Source organism: Ailuropoda melanoleuca, chromosome 11, assembly GCF_002007445.2.
Source record: "Ailuropoda melanoleuca isolate Jingjing chromosome 11, ASM200744v2, whole genome shotgun sequence".
Taxonomy (NCBI): Eukaryota; Metazoa; Chordata; class Mammalia; order Carnivora; family Ursidae; genus Ailuropoda; species Ailuropoda melanoleuca.
In genome coordinates, this window is record NC_048228.1 from 103702173 (window position 1) to 103720940 (window position 18768).

The window sequence follows — 18768 nt, forward strand, 5'->3', positions numbered from 1 at the left end:
CCATGGAGAAAGCAAACTAGTGTTACAGGGAAGAGCTTTGCTCTGGGTCTCTGATTCCTCGTATCTACACGGATGGTGCCCAGCGCATCGGAGAACCTCAATACACGCTCATAGAATACATGAACAAATTCAACCCCAAACACAGTTGTAGGAGCCTGGATTCTACGCACTCATTGCCTAGACCAAGACCCGGCACAGGAATCTATGCCTGGTGAGATTAGAAGCCTTTCCCACTCGTATCGGTGGCGTCAGTGTTTGGACGTGGTGGACTTGCTTTATCCATTTCACTGAAAATTAACTCAGAAATAACTCTAAGCATATCGAGGATTCTTTATGAGCAGTGGCGTGACTGAATTTCCATTTAGGATGAGCCCAGGACAGCGAGGCAGGTGGAAGCACCCTGCCTTGGTGCTTCCCTCAGGAAAGAGAAAATGCTGGTGTGGGACACTAAGCGCAGACAAGGGAAGCTCTTACGTCCATGGAAGTATCTGGGGCATTTTAAAAATATCAATACCTGGGCTCTACCCCAGGACAACTGGATCGAACTTTCTGGGGTGTCGGTATTTGTAATTCTGAAGGCAGACAGATGTGAGAACCCACACTTGTCCCACCAGGACTAGTGAACATCAGGGAAGTGCTTCTCATTTCTGAAGACTAAAACCTAAAAGTCATACAGGACATTCAATCTTAGAATTCAAGTTAACGTCACTCCCTTATATTTCCATATCTTCGATAGCTTATGGTCCCATGGCATCCTCACGAGAGCCCTACCACAGCTGTTGTGTGACCCCACGTTCCAGATAAGCAAACTGAGGCTCAGAGCAGTTGAGCCAATGTATTACTAAAAAGCATCCAGGGGAATGGTTTGCAATGCCCGCTTATTGTACGTGCAATGTAGGGCACGCTGCTTAACTTTTGTGAACGTCAGTTTGGTTTAGTATAAAATAAGGATGATAATACGGATCGTACAGGGTTACCACAGCAGAGCAGGGACACGTAACAGGTGTTCGATGTCCATGACATACGCATGTCAGGAAGGGAAGGGCCCTGATAATATATCACCTTCCTAAAGCCTGTGGACACAGAATTCTTCCTGTCTGCCTCGCCACACCTCATTCTCACCACATCCTTTACAAAGTGACTGAGACCAGATAGAACTCTACCGTTCTTGGGCGGAACTTAGATGCTCTGAATAAAGTCAAGAGCGGCTTATCTTGAAAGTGCCACCCCTTACGTCATGCTAAGGCCACCACCTGGCTGGCCCATACTGTTGTGGGTCACCAAGACCCCAAATTTTGCTTTTTAAGTGCTAGAAAGTTCGGATTTCTTTCATGACAGGTTAAAATTCTTTCTATAGAATAGACTGTTCACATCTTTCGAAAGCTGCTAGTGACATCTTTTCTGAACTCTTAACTAAGATTTTAAAATATGAGCTGTTACAGATCAAATACTTTTTGGACAAGGCAAAAGTTAAGGGTTTCCTCCGCAGCCCCTACCCTGTCCATCCCTGATGTCTCCCGTGTGAGCACTTGGGCAAAGCCTCTGCAGGGTTGTGCTGCAGGAAGCTTGATCAGAGAAGATGATAAAATGGGAGAAACATAATAACATACATCCAAGTTATTTAGACTATTTTTTATCACCAAATATGGAAGAATCATGGGGTTTTTTTAAGATTTCACTTATTTATTTGAGAGAGCACAGAGGGAGAGGGAGAAGCAGACTCCCCACAGAGCAAAGAGCCCGACTTCGGACTTGATCCCAGGACCTGGGATCACGACCTAAGCCAAAGGCAAATGCTTAACCAGCTGAGTCACCCAGGTGCCCCAGAATACAGTTTTTTTTTTTAAATAGAACTATTTTACAGAATCTTTGAGCTGGAAGAGACCTATTTGGCACAACTGATGATTTTTCAGGTGAAAAACTGAGGCAGAGCTTTTCAACGCTTTGTTCAAGGCTACACGGTAGACAGCAGGTGGGGCTGGAAAGCAACTTCTTCCCTGGGACCACCTCCCCAGGCCTCTACTCCAAGGCAGTAAGCCCTTGGAGGGGACTGTCCTGCACCCTATGATTCCTTCACTCTGTACCTAAGAGCTGGCCAAGAGCCAGGCCAGAGAGGGCCCTCCATTTAAATTGTCTTCCTGTATCCCATCTCAACCCTGCTAATGATGCACTCAAAGAAATGAAGTAAGTGTATAAACAATATGTTTAAGTGGTGGACGGTCCTAAAATGGGGAAGGGGTGCAAATCTATCCTGCATGACCATAATCAAGTAATTTAATTCCTCTAAATATTAATATCCAAAAATCAATGTCAATATAACCCTAGAAACCCAAATGTAACACAGCTGAGCTTACAGCAACCTGCAGAATTTGCTTTGTTATACAAGGAATTGCCTATGCATCTTTCCATAACGTTGTATCATTTGCAAAACATTTTCAGATGCATCGACCGATTTCATACTCAAAACAGCACGGTAAAAGAAAGATGTGGGCATTTAGCATTTATAAATGAGGAGACTCCGACTGCTCCTACGAGGTCACACAGCCAGTTAATGACGGAGCTGAGACCCAGCAGCATCCTTCAACGTCCAGGGCAGGACTTTTCCAGTATTTGATGCACATCGTTTGTGTTATATGGATACATGTTCAAGCCCTTTTCCCCACCTCCGTGGAGGACACAACTTTCAAAGTGGCCACGCCCAGGTATTCCACACCACATCCAGAGAGGACTGTCAGCAGATGAGAGCCTAGCAGCTGCCTCCCCTTTCCCTGCTGCCACTCACGAGAAGCAGCAGGTGGGGCACACAGCCGTGAAGTCACACACGGAGTGTCTGAGCACCTGGGGCTTAGTCTGGCTCCTTAGTAACTTTCCTGCCCTTACTGGTCCAGGATCACACAGCTCAAGTCCAAAGCCCATCCTTTGTCATGCATACTCCCTAAATATCAAAACCCAGGGGATCTTCCCGAGTTCCTTTCCCTGTGCTATCAACATCCAAGCTGCTGACCCCTGTGGTCCCACCAAGCCAGGCAAAGCCTCCCAGGAACATCGGCTATTCTAACATCTTCATATATTCGCACATGGCACTGCATTTGCCCAGCACACCTCCCCTAATTCTGAGCCAAGAAGAGGTAGACTTACCCTGCAAGACTCAGTTCAAGTACTCTCTCCTTTGTGAAGATTCCCCTGGCCTCCAAGGCATAGAGGATTTGTTTTGTTTTATATGCATCTGTTTTTACAAAGCACTTTGATAGCAGCCATCGTAGAAAGAGGCAGAATCTATGTCATACTGAGTTTTAGGAGTGCCTTGAGGATGGAGGTTATGTCTTATTGGGCACAATATTTGCACAAAGTAAGTTTTCAGTAAGTAGCACTCAGATAGATTAATGGATGAATGCCAACAGATGGATGGCAGAATGATCTAGAAGTGGTTAGAGCTCAGTGGGGTGTAATCTGATGACTGGACAGGAAATGGAATTTTTGAGTCCTATGCATTCAGACTTTTCTCGCAGATGGGTGATCTTGGGCACATAAGTTAACTTCTCTGAACCTCATTCTTTTTATCACTGAAGTCCACTCCCTACCCTGCTACACTTAGCTGGGAGCCCCAGGAGGCTGATGGGTAGAAACCACACCAATGCCTCTTCACCCTTGGCTTCCTGTTGAGTTTGGCCAATGGGAGACAGCAGCAGGAGATCCTGGCCAGGAGAAGTGTAAGATGGGGTTTTCTACGCACCCACCACGCTCCCTCCCTCATACTGTAGAAGCCACAGTTCCCTTCCCACTAGCCCCATGCCTGGGTCCCAGTGACACCTGGCTCCCCTGACCCCTCCAAGCCCGAGCATGGCAAAAGCATCCCCAGGCCCTCCACTTTCCATTGTGGCTTCCCCATACCCTGTCCATAGCTTTTAAACCATCTCTTTATTAAACTTCTCAAATTACCAATTTGAGCGTGCTGTTTCTTGCTAGAACCCTAACTGATACCATGGGCAATATCTTTCATACCCCCCAGGGCCTCTGTGTAAATTAAATGTAATCACTGATGTAAAGTTCCTACTCAATACTCCCAGGGTCTCTGCGGCTAATTTATATGGTAAACGGAGTTAATAATCTCTCCTACGTGGGTGAATATAAGCCACGAATAAAATGTTGTGTCCTATGAAAGCGCTACAGAAATGTAGCTTCCAATAAATATTTCATGGCAGGTCCCGCTTGGAAAGGAGAGCATCCCTTCTCCTGCACGTGCTCGGGCGCGAGCAGGAGCTAGCGCGTCCCGGGCGCCCAGGGGACGCCCGCACAACTGCACGCGAGGGAAAGCCAGGCTCAGGACGTGTGTGCTCAGTTCCCCGGGGCAGACAGGATGGATCCTGACAGAAAGAGGACAGCATGTCAGGGAAAAATCCCCTCCCCCACCCCACTCCAGAAATAAACCAATTATCGACCTGGATTGATTCTCTCCCCATCACTTCCTCTAAGCTGGCACCTGTGTCCCATTTTAACAAGAAACGACAGTAGCGTGCTCACCAGAATTAAAACATGACATGCCTGGCTCAGTAATGAGTTTACTTTTTGTCTCCACAGGCTGAATTGAAGATCCCTCTTATTCGCAGGGAGCCAAGAACTATGAACAGACAGTAAGTACTGCGACGTCACCGTGAGTCCCAATCTCCCCTCTCCTGGTGGAGGAAGGACGGGTGCCAATGAACTCCCCCAGGAAGGGCATTTCCCATTTCAGGGCCGAGCTGGAGAGGCTGGGGTCAGGGTCAGAGGTGTGTGTTCGTGTCACTGAGCCTCTTGCCCAGAGTGCCAGCGTTTTCTGCGGCCAGGTCACTTGTTCTTACCCAGCCTGGTTGTGTGGCCGGGACAGGGACGAGATACCCCAGCACCAGCATGCCAGAAGGGCACCCCGAAATACCACCCATCGTGTCACAGCCCGGGGCCTGAAGGTAGAACCGTAGGAACCGTGGCTGCCATGCTTGTTCCCACAGCAGAGAACTTGGAGCCCAACTGTCTCTTTGTGGAGCACCCCGAGGGGTGATGTGGTCAGTGTGGGGTATCCTAATGTGCACCTGGGTCTGCAAAAAATCCATCCTGTTCCTGATGTCTATGACTATAATAAATAGAAAAAAAACTAGCAGGCCCCCAAGTCGTGAGAAATACTTATAATGAAAAACGCACACAAAAAAAACCTTTAAATTGAGAAAATTTGGTGTACTAATTTTTAAATCAACCCACTTTGCTTATTTTGCCAACGGGAAAGGTAACGCTCTTATTCTCACTGCCATTGTGTGAGACAGAGCATGCGTTCCCGTCAGGCAGACCTAGTGCAAATCCGTTGTCGTGCCGCATCATTTTATAGCTGTATGATCTTGGGGAAGTTACCTGACCTTCCCTCCAGAAAGCAGGGTCTGGCCTGGGGAAGGAGGACTGCCTGGTTTCTGGGTGGATTCCTGGTCTTGGAGGGAGCCTGGGGGACACCCCAGGGTAACCAGGTGATGCCTGGGTCTCCCAGGTGGGTGCCGGAGGCAGGGCTGGTGTCCAGAGTGACACGCAGGCAGCAGGTCCAGCATCACAGCTGTCCCAGACACCCACAGGTTTTGGGGGGGTGGGAGCGCGACCTCACACACAGCCAGGGCCAGGCCTGTGGGATACAGAAGCTGGGGCTGCTGCTTTTCTTCTTGTCGCGGAAGTGCAGCGGGAGCTCCCTGGCACACAGGTCACAGGTGGGCTCCGCGTCTGGCTCCAAAGCTAGCGTATGGAGCATCTCCTCCCTGCGAGGTGCTAGGGCTCCCTTCTCTTCTTTGATCCTCCCGCGGCGAGTGGGGCCAGATGGCCCGCACCACTACCTTCTCTGAGCATCAGCTTCCTGGTCTCAGTGGCTCCTCTGAGACAGCGCAGAAAGTGGGGATGGAGCCAGGGCTGGGATTTGAGTCTGTCTGACCAAATCCAGCGTCCCTTCTGTTGGTCCCAGCTCTGCGGGAACCTGAGGAAGGCAGGAGCTGGGCAGGCGAGGCCAGGGTAGGTCAGAGAGCTTACTGATCCAGGGTCACATGACAAAGAGGATGAATTATAACCGGTGATGAAGGTGGCAGACAGCAGCTTCATCGTAAGATAAAGAAATAGTCCGTGGCGGTGGAACAAATAGCGAGGCAGGCGCGTCCGCTTCCCACCAACCTGGGTGCCTTAACACAGCCAAAAATGTACTCTTTCAAAGTTCAGGGGGGCTAGGAGTCCAAAATCAAGGTGTGGGCAGGCCTCTGCTCACTGCAAACCCTCAAGGGAACATCCCTTCTTACCACCACCACCACCACCCCCTGTCCCCAGCTTCCGGGTGCCCCAGGTGCTCCTCGCTTGTGCCTACATCACTCCTCAGTCTGTCTCCACCCTCCACTGGCCTTTTTCTCTGTGTTTATGCCTTTTCTTCCTCTGCCTGTTTCAGACCACCCTCATCTCTCTCTTATAAGCACATTTGTCATTGGGTTTAGGGTCCCCCTAGATAATCTAGGATGACTTCACCTCAAAACCCGTAACTTAATTACATCTGCAAAGACCCTTCTTCCTCATAAGGTCATGTTCACAAGAGCCCAGGATTTGGGCATGGAAATATTTTAGGGCTGCCACTCAACCCACTAGGGCAAGCTTTATGTTCAGACCCATCCCCTTCTTTGGGGGGCACTGTGGGGTTACTGTGACAATCTCAGCAGCGTTTGCTGAGTTTCCAACTGGTTTTGTGGTTGAGAGCCCCTGCCCTGCATCCCTGCTTCTCTTCCTCCCTGTGCTTCCACCTTATGCCAGCAGTCTCCTCCATCAAGAAAAGAGGTGTCTCACCTTCAGGAGGACTTTAGGTAGCTTTGATTTTTAGCCAGACAGTTGGCCTCTGGGCAATTGCCATCTCATCAAGCTTCCAAAAGGTGGCTTTAAGAGTTCAGCATTAAATTCGTGCAGGAAAGGAAGTTCCCAGAGGACAGCCAAATCATCATAACTTCTTAAACATGCCTTTTCTCCTCTTAGGATGCTGAATTGGAATCTGTATTTTCACAAGTTCCCCAGTAGATTTCTAGCCACATTAAAGTTTGAGACTCCCTTGACTAGACCAGTGGCCCCCAGAGCTCTCTGCCTCCAGGCACGCTCAAGAAGCAGTTACAATATTCACCAAGATAGGACCCAGAGAAGAGTCACATATGGGATGTTGCGTGAGCATGGTTTGGAAATTTATGACCCTCCTTCCATAGACGCCCACACACACACACACAGGCTTTATCCGACTGTGCCTTGGGGGAGCACTCCTTCCTCTGTGAAAATCATTAACCCAGTTAATTCAGAGCAGTAGATTTTTTTATAATAATTTTTTATTATATTATGTTAGTCACCATACTTACATCCTTAGGGGGTTTTTTTTGTTTTTTTTTAAAGATTTTATTTATTTATTTGACAGAGAGAGAGACAGCCAGTGAGAGAGGGAACACAGGAGGGGGAGTGGGAGAGGAAGAAGCAGGCTCCTAGAAGAGGAGCCTGATGTGGGGCTCGATCCCAGGACCCCGGGATCATGCCCTGAGCCAAAGGCAGACACTTAATGACTGAGCCACCCAAGCGCCCCTACATCCTTAGTTTTTGATGGAGTGTTCCATGATTCATTATTTGCACATAACACCCAGTGCTCTATGCAATACGTGCCCTCCTTAATACCCATCACTGGCCTATCCCAACCTGACTGAGCAATAGGACCGTCAGGGAGGCTCTGATCGAAAAGCAGTTTCAGTGTCCTTCCCCAGACCAAAGGAATCGGAATGCCTGCACACTGACTTGACTTACGATGCTCAACTCAGTCTCATCTTAGCTAGGGTTGCAAAATACGGCTGCAAGAGGTCTCACCGCTCTGCAACCTGGAATTCCTGGTGAGTTTTTTAAACTGGAATTCTAAATAACCTTTGTAACTACAGCTAATTCCTTACTATCTCCCAAGGGGACTTTTACAATGAATGAATGAAGACAAATGAAAGGACAATACAGAGACAAATTACACATTGACACACACGTGTGTATACACAATACAAGTACGTGCACATGTAGTTCCCTATAGATGTGTTAATTCAGTCCAAAGCATTTACTGAGTATACACTGTGCTGGGCGCCTCCCTTATGAAGCTGAGAAAGACCTAGTTCCTGCCCTCAAACAGCATTAGCTGGTTGGACAGATCACTTTAGTCTTATGCAGCAAGAGATGGGAAAGCACCATCAATGCTAAGGACTGTGGATGTCATGGCTCTAAATCGCTTCTGAAATTAGCAGGCTATTTCATATTTCCTCTCCCTGCAGCAAAGCTTTCAGCTTCCCGAGCAATCAATCAAAATACCTAAAGCCCCACTCCCTGGAGCACACCGGTGCTGTTAGAGTAGACAGACCTACTTCCTCCATCAGGGCTGGATGAAGGGGTCTTAGGGTTTGGTTCCAGGATATCTTCATCATTCTGAACAGAATGGATAAGAATCTTGGTGCTACAGCTCTGAGTGTTTTGAAAGAGATGGAGGTCATGAGAGTGATTGCTTCTGGGCCCTTCTAGTCAGCGAACGTCCTGCCCTGGCCAGGCTGCTTCAGGCTCTCAAGAGGGAGACACACTCACACATCCCAGACTGGAGACTGATGGGGGCACGCACCCCTGTAGTGCCCACTTTGAAACGTGATGAAAAGGTGTGACAGCCAACTAGCTTTGTTCATTGTTAAAATTATTCACAGTCCTCGTGGAAATTTTAGAAAATATACAAAAGTACAAAGAAGAAAACAAAAGTCACCGTTTATCTTAGCATCCAAAAATAAACACTACTTTGCTGCAGGATTCTGAAGTTATTTTTCTGTATCCTTACGTAACATTTTGAAATTTCAGCAAACCTACTTTTATTTTTTTTAATTTTTTTTATAATAACATTTTTTATTATATTAGTCCCCATACAGTACACCCCTAGTTTTTGATGTAGTGTTCCATGATTCATTACTTGCGTATAACACCCAGTGCACCATGCAATACATGCCCTCCTTACTACCCATCACCAGCCTATCCCATTCCCCCCACCTCCCCTCTGAAGCCCTCAGTTTGTTTCCCAGAGTCCATAGTCTCTCATGGTTCATTCCCCCTTCTGTTCACTCATTTATGGAACATAAGAAGCAGGAAGATCTGTAGGAGAAGAAAGGGAAGAAGAAGGGGGAGCAGTAAACAGCAAACCTACTTTTAAAACTTCTACTGTTTTCATTCATTCAATAATACCATTTTTTGTTATGAGCATGGTCTTCTTCAAAATCAGTGTTTTAAAGCTAGTGCTTAAATAAGGCTTACAATCCTTTATCCATAATTCCAAATCTAAAGCCTCCAAAATACTGAAAACCCTCAGTAACTAATTTGGCAGCAAAACTTGACCTACAATGAAATGAAGTTATGTGTGTTCTTCATTTATCCCTCTTATTGTGAATATATCTACATGTTTCACAGCAGAAATATTAGTACGTTTCATGACCAGGTGATTCTCCAAAACTTACAGGTGAAATTACTAACATCAGTACATGTACAATATTACTTTCCTAAAATCCAAAATATTCTGAATCCCTAGCCCTAAGGAATTTGGATAAGGAATGGCGGGCGTGTATTTTATTCAGTGGTTTATTTTATCCTGACCTTGATGTTGGACATTTCAGTTGTTACCCATAAAGTTTTATGAGGCAGTTTTATTGCCAAGATTAAACTTTATACTCTAGGAGTATTAGAGAAGGCTGTGTCACTATGGTCCCTAGCATGCAGTGCTGTGTGTCCTATTCCATGTAAAACAAATCGCGACAGTCTATTATTAAACAGGGACACAGGTTCAATCGAATTATCTGACAACTTACTATTTCTTCTCTTGCTTCAAGAAACTTGACTTTCACATTCATTTATTTGGGCAAGAGTTGATGATAAACAAAGGAAACCAGTAAAATAGTTTGAGAGCTACAGTCTTACAGGTATGGACTTTAAGCTGCCACCCATGGCTGTCACCCTGGACTTAAGAGTCTTCTTGAATACGCACTGCCTTCTGAGGCAGTGAGCTTAAAAATTGGAAGAAAGTTCCTCATTGTATTGACACCAACAAAGCCAACTTCAAGGCAGTGTTATTCGTTGACCCTGTACGTTTCTCTAAGCAAACAACAGTGCTCTTCTGCGATACTTTCCCCTCTAAGTGCGCAGCCTGGTGGTGCGAAAGGAAGGGTAAAGAGATAAACAGCACTACAAACCAGGAGTGTCTCCAGGCCGGCACACCACTAGCCCTTTGCACGGGGATCTGTGCCACACCGTGCATCTCCTTAGCACGAAACCCCACTCCCACGTCACCGCTTAAGACTGCCAGCCGGGGTAACAGGTTCCAAAATTCAGAGTCAGCTAAAGCCACATGTCTTGGATTCCAAAACCCACGATCATTGTGCCGTATTGAACTGCTTCACAATGATTAAGAATATCATCTTTTCGTATTTCTCATCAGGGACACATCCCCAAACTGAAAGACTCTTTTGCTTATGAGAGGCATATTTTCTCTTCGAAAACTTGCATGATAAAAGCCACTCAATTGCTGGGTGGGAAAGGAGATCAGCTCCTCTCAAAAGAGCCCAGCTCCTCTCAAAAGAGCCCAGCTCTGTGTCTGGTACACAGGAGATGGCCAATAAATGATATTTCCCTCCGTATGTATGCATGATAAAACTCCCTGTAAACTCCAGGGCATTGTTTTCCTCCATGGAATATGTGAACAACCCCTGTCTTCGACCTCAGGGAACAACTTTGTTTTGATTTGCAGGAATTCATAAGTGTAAATCCCACTGAATCTTGGGGAAGAGAGAAGCCGCAATTTTGGCATCCTGAGATCAGAGTCTTGCACCCAGCAGAGTCGTCAGTGTGGCTGCCTTCCTAGTTCCCCAGAAGTAATTATGAACCAGCTCTCGGGCCAACCAGGCCCATCCGCTTGCGATCAGAGCCGCATCGCCAGCATTCAGCTTTGTTGTTGGCTGGTAATTAAAAAGCTGCAAGCTGTGAGATACAGCTGAGATCCAGGGCGAGCGTTGGCCAGAGGTCACAGAACCGGCCTGTGGTTCCCATGCAGGAGCAGCAGGGGCGGCTGCCCCTGAGACTCTTGGAGATGGGTGGGGATGGGCCAATGGAGGATTTCAGGATAGCCTTCTTTTCCTCTTAACGGCAAAATCGCCAGCCGGTGAAAGAACTACCTGACTCAACTCACCTGCCACCACTCGGGAAACTTCCAGCTAACCAAACTTAGTCTCCTGCTGACCAGCCACAAGGTTGGACTTTTCATGCTTATGCCCTTTATTTTTTTTTAATATTTTATTTATTTATTTGACAAAGAGAGAGAGACAGCCAGCGAGAGAGGGAACACAAGCAGGGGGAGTGGGAGAGGAAGAAGAGGGCTCCCAGCAGAGGAGCCTGATGCGGGGCTCGATCCCAGACACCGGGATCATGCCCTGAGCCAAAGGCAGACACTTAATGATTTAGCCACCCAGGCGCCCCTGCTTATGCCCTTTAAAAACATCACAAAGAATAGAGAAGGCTGTGACTTATTTTAATATTGAGTTTACTGCTGTCATACAAGGAATGTATATTGGTTGTAGAAAATTTAAAAATGCAAAGCATACATATAAAGAAAAAAATACCATAATAGAACTACTGAAAAGTGGTCAACATTATGGGCATTTTTTAAGGCTTTCTTATAAAACAATGCATTCTGTTTTGTGTTTTAATGTTAATATGCCATAACTATTTTCCAATGTTACTGAAGTTATTTCCATAGCATTACAATCTTCCATAATTCAGACACGTCATATTTTATATTCTCCCACTGCTAGAAAACATCACATCTCATGAACGGATTTGACAATGTCTATGAATACCCCCATGTCTTAAGATACTGTGTTTTATTACCTGGCAATAAGCAAAACCAACCACCCTGGAATGTCCCATGAGCCAGGCCAGTGTGTGGAGAACCTGACCCACAACGACAATTTATAACAACCGCATAGTATTTGAATGTGTAAACGTGCAGAGAAATTGAAAGTAAGGTCCAGCATTTCTGGTTGGGTCCTCCACGAAGTCCAAATCACTAGTCACCCTCTTGTCCTAGTTTGCATATATCCAACATTTCCCCACCAATAAGACACAGGAAGAGAGGGAAATTGACTTCATGAAAACCTTTGGTCATATTCAAATGCACCAGAAACCAAAAACCTGAAAAACTTTTCAAAAGTCATGCATGGACATGATTTGGGGCCAAAATCAGGAAGTCCTAGAAAAAGGTACTCATTTAGAAAGAGCAAAAGGAATTTCCCAGACGCCTGGCTGCCTGGAATTTCAGAATTCCTGGTAAAGAGAAACCAGGTCACGAAAAAAAGCAGAGGCCAAATATTGAGTAGGAGAGTAGCAGGGCCTCCTGTGTGGTTCTGTTCTCACTTTCTATTCTTCCCCATTACTTTTTTCAGAGGGAGGGGATATATTTTTTAAGATACATATTTTAAGAGCTTAAAAATTATTCTATTGAGTTAGTTGAAGAAGGGAAGTATTAAAGTCAAACGTTTATTTAGCTGTCACAATGAGGAAGCCAAATACTTCCGTGATTAAGAGAGTGGGCTCTGGAGTGATCTACTGGGATTATCAGCTCTGACACTTACGGGCTGTGACACTTAAGGCAATTAATGAGACTCTCTGAGTCTTGTTTCTTTAATCTGTTAAATGGGAGTAGTAGCTATCTCAAAGTGTTGTTGAGAAGGTTAAGTGACTTAATAGATGCAGTATGGGGGCACTTGGGTGGTAACTGGCTCAGTCAGTTAAGCCTCTCCCTTCGGCTCAGGTCGTGATCTCAGGGTCCTGGAATCGAGCCCCTTGTTGGGCTCCCTGCTCAGTGGGGAGTCTGCTTCTCCCTCTCTCTCTGCCTCTCCCCTGCCGCTTGTGCTCTCTCTCATTCTCCCAAATAAATAAAAGAATCTTTTAAAAAAAAAATATATATATATATATGAAATACACATTAGTACACAGTGTGTTTAGCACCGTGTCTGGCACAGAGTGTGCACTCCGCGGATGTTGTAGCCGATCGTACTTCATCAACATGGCCGCGTGCGCTAGTGCAACGTGACCTGGATACTTCCCATTCGGGAGTGAATCTTTTCTCCACCTTCTCTAACTTGTGTGGGCCTGTGACAGCACTGACCAATGGAATATGACAGTAGGGACACTGTGCCACGTCTGGGAAGAGGCCCCAACAGCCAGGCAGCTCTGCTTCCTGCCTTTGGAAGCTGGCTTCCACTGGCCACATGCCCCGACCGCCACGTCGTGAGAAGTATGAGCCACGTGGGAGAAGCCCGCAGGGGGAGACAGGGAGGCTGAAGTGCACGGACACCAGACGTGAGAGTCGGAAGGCCATCTCGGGCATCCAGCCTGGTCCAGCTCCGAGATAGCCGTCTGAATGCAGCAGTGTGAGCTGAGAGCCAGGAGAGATAAAAATAAATCCTCGTTTCTAAGCCACTGCTTTGGAGTGATGAGTTATGTAACAATAGATGTCTAGAATAGATGTTGTCTCCTATGTTTATGATCACAATTATTAGTTCGTGCAAGACCCTTTGCTGTTGAATATTCAGGATATAATTTAGAGATTCCGATGCCTTGATATCCCACCTTAAAGAACACCCATTTCAGATGAGAATGGCGATAAATAACTAATAGTGGGTGAGCAGAATGCTAATAAGGGCTTCTTTGCCCCATGTGTGTGCAAAGTACTCAAGGGACAGGGGAGTGGTCCTCTCTGGGAGCAGATCCTGGGGAAAGGGTGCAGCGCTGGTAGAAGACACATCCTCACAGAGAAGGCGACAGTTGAGCTGAGCTTGGGGGCTCATGGGATGTCACTGAGCAGCAAACGGAAGAGGGAGCAGGGATGGACTAGCTACCACAGCTGGAAAAACTCTACAAGGGTTTGATGCAAAGGGGTAACATTACATCGACTGATAATTTGAATTTTGTTCCTTAAAAACTGATTCTAAGTAATGGGAGAGAGAATTTCTTGCCTGCTTATGATGGATGGTAGAATTCTACTTCCCAAGTCTCTTTATTGGCAGGGAAAAGAAGGAGCCACAATTTGTAATCAGGAGGAGGATAAAGGCCTGGGTTGGAATTGCAGCATTTAAAAACTCCGTGTTGATGGGCTGAATTTTGCTGCCCCGCGATGTTGCCGTTTTGGACAGGCTGCAATTAGAGGCTTTCGTGCTGCTATCTGTTGCCGTTGTTGTTTGTTTGAACAAAAATTCTTTGAATAATGAAAATTCTACATCCAGATCCGCTTCTGCGGACTTTTCTGAGGATTCCATCAAAGATCCAAGAAACGTTATGAGGAAGAAACACAAGAACTTCCTCTGCCATCGTTGGCAAGGTCGCATTTTCTTCCTTTAGTTTCTCCAATTCCTTTAAATACTGATTAGAAATAAAACAGTATCGGGGCGCCTGGGTGGCACAGCGGTTGGGCGTCTGCCTTCGGCTCAGGGCGATCCCGGTGTTGTGGGATCGAGCCCCACAACAGGCTCCTCCACTGGGAGCCTGCTTCTTCCTCTCCCACTCCCCCTGCTGTGTTCCCTCTCTCGCTGGCTGTCTCTCTCTGTCAAATAAATAAATAAAATATTTAAAAAAAAAGAAATAAAACAGTATCATGAGATATGAGTCAGGTATAAAGAGCAATAGAACAACTTTGTTTTTTAAAATTACCACTGCTTTTGAAGTTTCATCCACTTTTCTGGGATCACAAATCCCCACCCCCTCAGGGAACAACTGTTCTGAATTCTGTGTTCATCCTTCACTTGCTTTTATTTTTCATTTTATATCATTAAAAATAATTTGCTTGGTTTTGCTTCCTTTTTGAACCTTAGGCCCCCCAAAAATCATACCACAGGGTATATTTTGGGCCCAGACTACGTGGTTTTGTGACATCTGGTTCCTCCCGTTATGGGCTGTGAGCTCTTAAGCAAGTTAGTAAATGTCCCTGTGCCTATTTTCTCAACTGCAAAACTGAAATAATAATAGTACCCTCTTCTCAGGAAGAGGGGCTCATTTGTGTAAGACGTTGAAAGTGGTGCCTGGAACACATAGTGTGGGCTCCACTAAGTACTAGCTATTACTCCACAATCTGTTTTATGACTGCCCCAAATTACATTCCAAAGATAATCCATGCTGTCATGGATAGCCCTAAATCCTTTGATCTCATGGCTATATACTATTTCCTTACGTGCATAAAATACTATTTAATTATCCACTGACATTGGGTTGTTCTCCAGATTCGGCTTACACTGGTGCCGCTAAGAACATTCTAGTTTGTTGGAGCATATATTCTAGCCTGTGGGCACATATTCTAGAGTTATCTGTATATAAGGGTATATTCTCAGGATTAAAATAGCTGGGGCACCGAGGAAGCATACCTTCAACTTTACTAGACCAAGTCTTAGTTTCCGAAGTCGCCAGGCCGTTGTACCCTCCCACGTGTGTATAAGTGACCCAGCTGTTTTAAAACCTCATCCACCCTCCACACTGGCAACTTTCATTTCTACCCAAATTGGGGGTGATTTTAATTTACCTTTGTTGATGACAGATGCGGTTAAGCATCTTTTCAAATACTTGTCAGCAGGGCGCATGGCTGGCCCAGTCAGTTAGGTGTCTGGATCTTGATCGTGGCTCAGGTCGTGATCCCAGGATCCTGGGATCAAGCCCCACATCGGGCTCTGTGCTCAGCGGGGAGTCTGCTTGAGGATTGTCTCCCTCTGCCTCTGCCCCTCCACCCACTCGTTTGCTCACTCACTCACTCTCTCTCAAATAAATAAATCTTCTTTAAAAACCCAAATATTTGTTAGCTATTGTTTTTGTCCTATGCATACAGTACTTGCTTAAATCTTTTCCCACCTTTCTATCAGACGTTTTGCCTTTTTCACATTGATTGGTATGAGTTATTTATTTACTCTGCACGTTTTCTCCAGTTTGGGACTTAAGTTTTCATTCCTCTTGGATGTTCTCTTTCAGTGACCATGACTTTGAGGCAGTGGAGGAGACCAAACTTTTCTTTGTGATTTCTTGAGTCTGTGTATTGTTTAAAGAAACATTCCTTCATTGAGTTTGCTTCCTCTATTGAATTCTAAACATCATAAAATTTGCCTTTCTCTTGGGGCCTTTCATCAGTCTGCCGTTGGTTAATCTGTGTATGATATGAAGTAAGGGGGATTGATTTTTTTTCACTCAGGTGCACAATTCGTTCAGTACCATATATGAGAAAGTCAACCCCTTCCACACTGATCTATGGTGTCAGCTCTGTCATGCACAGGTGGGTCTTTTTCTGGGTTTCCCCTTCTTGTGTCATGATTAAAGTATCTACCCCAGGTCACACAAGCCTTAATTAGTATAACTTTATAGTAATTCATGATATCTCGAAATTTATGTCCCCCATGTGAACTTCATCAATGAGGTTGGCTCTTAAATGTTTATTTTTTAACCTAAATGTTAGGATCAGCTTGTCAATACACACACACACACACACACACACACACACACACACACACACACCCCTTTTTGTATCTGGATTGGAATTACATTGAATCTATAGATAACTTCGAAGAGAAACTGCATCTTTATGACACTGAGTTTCCGGATCATGAATATATTATGTGTCTCCAAAGAGACAATGTTTTATGATTTTCTTCCCAAAAGACTGTAATTTACCATCTTTTGAGAGATTTGTTTTAGGACATTTCACATATCTTAACAATATAAATGTTAAGATATCAAAATTCCTGGGGCACCTCGGTGGCAAAGTCAGTTAAGTGACCAACTCTCGGTTTCAGCTCAGGTCATGATCTCAGGGTCGTGAGATCGAGCCCCCTGTCGGGCTCTGCGCTCAGTAGGGAGTCTGCTTGAGATTCACTCTCCCTCTTCCTCTCCCTCTGCCTCCTACCAACCCCCCATGCACTTACTCTCTCTCTCCCTCTCAAAAAAATAATAAATCAAGATATCAAATTCCATGTTCTTGTGTTTGTCATTGGCAATATATTTTTAGAGGTGATATCTATACAGCTGGCCTGCTCATGCTTTATAATTCTATTTGTCGGTTTATTCTTTAGGGTTTGCTATGTAGATGACAATATCATCTGCAAATAATTGAATTTTATTTCTTCCTTTTCGTTTTTTATACTTTTTTATTCTTGCCTCGCGGCACTGGTTAGAACCTCCAAAACAAGGCCAAATTAAAGCAGTGATAGGGAGCACCCTTGTTCTTAATGCTCAAGGGAATACTTTCAAAGCTTTAGCACAAAGCACGAGAGTTTGTTTCCAGATTTCAGTAGGTGTCAAATACCAGGTGAAAGACACTAGGTTGCCAGGAGTCTGTTTATTTTTATTACAAATAAATATTAAATTTAATAATTTATTTGTTGTGATGATTATGTATATTTTCCCTTCCCCTTCTGTTAGTGTAATAATTTATATTAGTAGATTTTCTAATGTTCAACAAACTAGAATTTCTGGGATAAACACAACTCGGTCACGACATATTTTTATTTTGTAGCATATTGGTCTAATGAGTCATTAATGGGCTTTAGTGAGAATGGCCTAGAATCTTCTTTTCTCTTACTGTCCTTGCTGGACTTTGGCATTGGGTCTGTGCTGGCTTCATCAAATGAGTTAGGGTATTTACCAATGTTTCTATTCTTGACAAGAGTGTGTAGTAGGGAATAATTTGTTCCTTTAGCAATAAAACTGTCTTGGACACGTATTTCCTTGGGGGAAGATTTTCAACTGTTGATTCAGTATCATTGTCGGTTATAGAAAGTGTCATTGTTGGGGTTTTTTTGCCCTCATTCTTAAAATGATATCTTCATTGGACATTTAATTCCAGGTTGACCGTTCAAACCATGGAGTTATTTTTCTACACTCTTTGCCAACCAATACAGTTATTAAGTGCTGCTGAAAAATCAGTTATCAATATAATTCCCATTCTTTTGAAGGTGATATTTCTTTTCCCACTGGATGCCTGTAGGTTCCTCTCTTTGTCTTTGGTTTTCTACAGATTCACTGTGCTGTATCTAGGTGTGAATTTCTTCTTATTTATCCTGTTTTGGATACATTCTAATCCTGATTCTCTGTTTTGATGTTTCTCACCATTGCCGAGAAAAATTTCTTATATTGAAGCCTCTTCTTTTTTATTTAAATATGAGGTACACACTTGGTATATAGTCTTTGTCTGATAAGTTTAACATCTAAAGACTGAGTAGCTGATTCTATTGTTTAGTGTTTCTTCCGTCTTACTTTGGTGCTTTGTTACTTTAAGGGTTTTCTGATTTTGTGTGTATGTTCATTTTTCTTAGAAATTAATTTGTGGGAATTCGTTGAGGCCTGGGTTGAAGGTGAGCTCTTCCAGAGAGGATTTGTGTTTGCTTTTGTCGAATGCTTGAAGGAACAGCAAAAACAGAACTTATTTCTTCTACCCTCTCAACTTGAAGGTTTTTAGACATTCTAGGCTAAAACCCGTGTGTACGTATGAATTCTCAGGGGGAAACACTGTCTTCTTCAAAAGGTGGGCTTCTCTCTAGTTCATTCTTAAACATAGTCTCTAATACTTTAGACTCCAGTTTGTATTGGGGCGGGGTCTCATACTGGATGCTCCCGAGTGTAGACAATCTGAGCCCTATGTCAATTCCACTGCATTCTGCAATGCCATGAAAATCAAAGACCATT

General features: G+C 44.8%; 1 protein-coding gene across 1 annotated transcript in view; it reads left to right on the forward strand.

Annotated features, from left to right (window-relative positions):
* The window catches only part of CLNK (cytokine dependent hematopoietic cell linker), a 145678-nt gene that overhangs the window by 8384 nt on the left and 118526 nt on the right, over nucleotides 1-18768 (forward strand). Inside the window, exon 2 of the mRNA XM_034670974.1 lies at nucleotides 4579-4631. Coding sequence (XP_034526865.1) covers nucleotides 4621-4631 — 11 coding nt within the window. The 5' untranslated portion in view covers nucleotides 4579-4620. The remainder of the gene's footprint in view (nucleotides 1-4578; nucleotides 4632-18768) is intronic.